At 41.9% G+C, this 5,000-nt stretch overlaps 1 protein-coding gene across 1 annotated transcript in view; it reads right to left on the reverse strand.

The window, feature by feature from the left end:
- LOC143034240 (TBC1 domain family member 19) overlaps positions 1 to 5,000 on the reverse strand; it is a 16,309-nt gene that overhangs the window by 3,342 nt on the left and 7,967 nt on the right. Inside the window, exons 6-10 of the mRNA XM_076200176.1 lie at positions 4,891 to 5,000; positions 4,196 to 4,308; positions 2,958 to 3,032; positions 2,320 to 2,382; positions 1,370 to 1,532 (exon numbers count right to left, since the gene is read on the reverse strand). The exon at positions 4,891 to 5,000 is cut by the window's right edge and continues 11 nt beyond it. Coding sequence (XP_076056291.1) covers positions 1,370 to 1,532; positions 2,320 to 2,382; positions 2,958 to 3,032; positions 4,196 to 4,308; positions 4,891 to 5,000 — 524 coding nt within the window. The remainder of the gene's footprint in view (positions 1 to 1,369; positions 1,533 to 2,319; positions 2,383 to 2,957; positions 3,033 to 4,195; positions 4,309 to 4,890) is intronic.

A 5,000-nucleotide genomic window follows, 5' to 3' on the forward strand; every position in this document is an offset into this window, starting at 1 on the left:
AGCAAAAATCTGTAAACACTTAGGACCGTATTTTCAAACTTTCCTTAAGTGAAGATGAGAGCACTTAAATGTAAGAAGCTGCCTCCCCCCCAGCCTTGTAATTCCAACACCCAAAAACCTGATACTCGATTACTGAAACTAACAACTACTTTACCTGACAGATACTTTATCTGTCAGCCTGTATCCGTCTTTATTTATTCATTTATTCATGACTTCAGCAGTTTGATAAATGTTAAACACATCTGCCCTCGGACGAAAGAAAGAGTTTAGTGAGCGAAATTATATATTTCGATTGCTAACTCCAATCCTCTTCAGCAGTTAGCAATCGAAATATATAGCTTCGCTTACGCAACTCTTTCTTTCGTCCGACTGTGGTGTTAGTTGTGATCTACAAACGTGTTAATACATTTTTCACCATTGACATCCACCTGACACAGCGCGGTCTAGGAAGAAAATCCTAAAATCCAAAGACTTATAAATGAAATAGATACGATATTTCGTCACTTCATAAAGCATATGGTCAGACTCCATCATACAAAAAGTTCTTGATACATGGAAAAACTCCGTGGTTGTTAGTACGCACTATACATAAAGTTTTCAAAGTCCACAGTATTCTCAATTTGTACATTTAGATTGCTGTTTTTCTTCCCGCCTGACATATAATATTGTCTAGTCATATATCAAATGTTTTATTTTATTGTGTTGTATTGCTCAAACTGACGCCGTTGTCTCGTGTTATTTATTGCATTGTATCAATTCGTATACTTGCGTCAACTTAGTTATGATATCTGACCATTTCATGATTTACTAGCTAATATGTAAAACTTGAATTTCTGTGGTCAGTAAAATGTGAGTTGTCTGATTAAGGAATCAGGCAAACCTGAGGTGACATAAACACATTTAAACATCAACATGGTTATCAAATTAGGCCATTTCTTAATTTACCTGTTAATACGTAAAAATCGTGTTTCCGTGATCAATAAACTCAGACTCGTTTCACACGTATCGACTTTTCGTCGTGCGCCGTCCACGACACGACGTCGTGCTCTTAGATAACCATGGGTGTTTATGGATGTTTTCACACGTCACAACAACGTGTGAAAGCGTCCACAGATACCCACGGTTATTTGAGAGTACGACGTCGTGTCGTGGACGGCATACGGCGAGAAGTCAATACGCGTGAAACGAGGCTTAGGCCCTGTTCACACTAACGGTTTGAACCGCGGCGGTTCAATTACAATGTAAGCCCATGGAAGCGTTCACACACAACCCCGCATTTTTTCCTTGACTATGCTATACCGCCGCGGTTTACGGGCGGATCAAACCGCTAGTGTGAACAGGTAAGCGTCCCCCGGTAGCCAGTACGCACCGTACATGGTGAACCCGTGGAAGGGGATGACGCCGTTGGGCGGATAGGCCACCATGTTCTCGGGGGCGGGGGGAGTCCCCCTCGGGGACGCGATGGGTGGAGTAGCGCAACTGTGTTCGAAGTGACGTAGCACCTCGGTGTCCCTGAAGAAACAGAGCAGCACCTGGAAGGTACAGAGGAGGTAAAAGGACCCCAGAGTTGCTTAGAACATGGATAAGTAGATACACACTAAGTCCTTCTTGTGTCCTGGTGGTCTCTTAAAGAAACGCGGCCCACAGGAAACCGGTCACGACCTGTAGAATGGATATTGATTTACTAGAATCAATAAAGAGGAGAATGACCAAAGCGATACATGGGATCAGAATTTTACCTTACGAAGACAGGCTAAGGCACCTTAACTTTCTAGAAAGACGAAGAGTGAGGGGTGGTCTCATAGAGGTATTCAAATGAGTCAAGGGGTTTAACAAGGGTGATGCAGGTAAGGTCGTCATATTAAAACAGCAGGGTAGTATTTGTAATAATGGCTTTAAATTGGGCAATTTTAGATTTAAGAAGGAAATTAGCAAAAGCTAGTTTACCAACAGAATGGTAAACGAATGGAATAGTGAGTGAGTAGTATAGTAGTAGTGAGCGCTGGAACAAATGGTTGTTTTCAGAGAATATTAAATAATTTTATGGATAAGGATGTCAGGTAGTAAGGGATATGGAACTGCCTAGTGTAGGCCTTATGGCCTCTTGCACTCTCCTCCACCTATATGTTGTTATGCTCTTATATAACAAAGGAAAGTGACAAGAAGACGTAGGACGGACGATGGCGCTCGCTTCTGAAGACTAGAGGGAAGATGGAGGGTGGTTCGAATCCCGTATGAGCAGGTGTTCAGTAGTGCCTGAGTAACCCCCGGGTGTATCCAAATCGGTACTTGGAGGTACACCATCACATGAGAGCTTACCTGATAGAGGATATCCTCGAACACGAAGTACTGGTCGTCGTTTGAGGCCGTCAGCTGAATATCCTGTGGTTACAAATAAAGGTACCTGTTAGTAAAGCTGAATGCATGCTTATATACTGCGCATACAGGCATTTACAGTGGCATTGTAAGACATACACATACGCGCACATAAAATATTTTAAGTTAATAGTGGAGGGAGAGGTCTATGACGATGAAACCATTCAGACTGAATGAATGAATTTCACAGATCTTCGTTATGAAAAGTTATTTTGTTGACAAGACGAGTGAAAACAGGAATGTTAGATCAAAAGATTTAAAAGTGGAAATGAAGAAAGTATTTGAATTACTAGAAAAATTAGATGAGAGAAGAGCTCCAAGGTCAGACATGCTTTTAAACTAGGTTCTCAAAAAGTGCAAAGAATAACTAGTGGACAAGAATCATAATTCAATTATAAATTCATGAGAAGAAGGAATAGTGTTTAAAGAATGGAAAAAGGCTAAAGTGGTTCCAAACTGAATCACAGACCAGTGTGCACGTGTGAGTATGTATATGCGCACCAGCACGTGTAAAGTGATTTGTGTATGGATATAGTGCATGAAGATATACAAATTTACAATCAAGCATGAGATCGACGTACTTTCATAATGAGTTTGTCTACGAGTAGGTCATACTGAACTACAGCGGTCTTCAGTTCCATGAAATGTTCTCGATGCTGAAAAAATGGATTTATGTCAAAATATTACATTTATTACAGATTTGTACATATATATTGGAGGACAAGGGAAGACGTTTTTTGTAATGTCTTTATCAGTAGAGGCGCTTCCAAAGCAATGTTATTCGGTCGATAAAGACATTTTCAACGTCTGACGACTTTATCAAAGAGCAGGACCTCATAACAAAACGAAGAAACCTTTCTTATGATACTAACGAATTATATGTTTGTTCTGGTTGCAATATAAACAGTGATTATTAACGTGCAGGCACAATAAACGGAGCATTGTCGGTGACGTCACAAAACATATGAAGGATCCGTGACGTCATGTCGACTCTGAGAAAAAAGTTATCAAATGTAAACAGATTTTTGTTCATTATTTTTTTTTTTTTCGCTGTCGGAGGAATGGTACATGTATCAAAAAATTAACTGTTGATATTTTTATTTGTTATTAAAGGCATCATATCAAAGGATTTCATGCAAGTAAATCATGTTTATAGATTTCCCAAATACATTAACAGGGGGATGGAGTAAACTTGATGGGAAGACCAAGTATGAGATGGATGGATAGGGTGAAGGTGGCTTTAAGTCAAAGGGGAATGTCTGTTGAGCAGGGAAGGGAGAGGTGTGATTGGAAAATGATTGTAAATGGACAAAGGGATTTCTTCTCGTCTTCTCTATTCTTGCATGAGGGCACGAGAAGGGAGGGTAGCCATGTAAAAGATACGGTGGGGCCCTGTTGTGGATGTGCTATGTCTTGCTGCATTACTTCTGACCCAGGGTAGTGAGAGGGAGACAGCGATGGCCCTTCATCCAAGAGGAGCTAAGGTGAGAGGGAATCAAATGGATGGTAGATGGGAGTGGAGTGGGTGCATGCCTTGGCTGGCTACCTCATTTATAAGGGGGAAGAGGCCTTTTGATATATAGATAGATAGATAGATATAGGTAGATAGATAGGTAAATAGATAGATAGATAGGTAAATAGATAGATAGGTAGGTAAATATATAGACAGACAGATAAACAGATAGATAGGTATGTAGGTAAGGAGATAGATACATAGATTTGTAGGTAGATAGGTAGATAGATAGGTAGGTAGATATACTTTTTCTCTTTTATAATTTTTCTTATACCGTAGGAAAAACTGGAAAGAAATGTGTCTTACCTTGTCCCCGACTTCAATGCCAAGCACCTGGTGCCAGAGCCTGTTCCTGAGCGCCGTCGGGCATCCCTGCTTGCACAACTCGCGGCTCAGGGGTCCGTGGTTCCTCTCGACGACTGCTCGCGGAGACGAATAGAACGTGAGTACGGGAAGTGGTGGTGGTGGTGGTGGTGGTGAAGCGGTCTCCAATAGTGATGATGCTTTTGTTGTTGATAGTGCTTTTGTTGCTGCTGCTGCTGATGATGATGATGGTGATGATGATGATGATGATGTTGTGGCTGTTGATGGTTGTTGTTGTTTTTGTTGTCATTTTTTATATTGTTGCTGCTGCTGCTGTTATTGTTGCTATTTGCTGCTGCTGTTGTTGTTGCTGCTGCTGCTGTTACTGCTGCTTTTTTGTTGCTGCTGCTGCTATTGTTGCTGTTGTTGCTGCTGCTGTTGTTGTTGCTGCTGCTGCTGCTATTGTTGCTGTTGTTGCTGCTGCTGCTGTTGTCGTTGCTGCTGCTGCTATTGTTGCTGTTGTTACTGCTGTTGTTGTTGCTGCTGCTGCTGCTGTTGTTGCTGCTGCTGTTGTTGCTGCTGCTGTTGTTGCTGCTGCTGTTACTGTTGTTGTTGCTGCTGCTGCTGTTGCTGTTGTTGTTGCTGCTGCTGTTGTTGTTGTTGTTGTTGTTGTTGTTGATGCAAGGGATGACACTCACCCTTCTGTCCGAGAAGGAGCCGCTCGTCGGCCAGCTTGAGATTGGTCTTGTGCTCTCCAGGGACGTTCTCATCGAGGCCAATGTGCTTCCAGCAGGTGGTGAGCTCTCCG

Source organism: Oratosquilla oratoria, chromosome 17, assembly GCF_046742065.1.
Source record: "Oratosquilla oratoria isolate Oo_2021 chromosome 17, ASM4674206v1, whole genome shotgun sequence".
NCBI lineage: Eukaryota > Metazoa > Arthropoda > Malacostraca > Stomatopoda > Squillidae > Oratosquilla > Oratosquilla oratoria.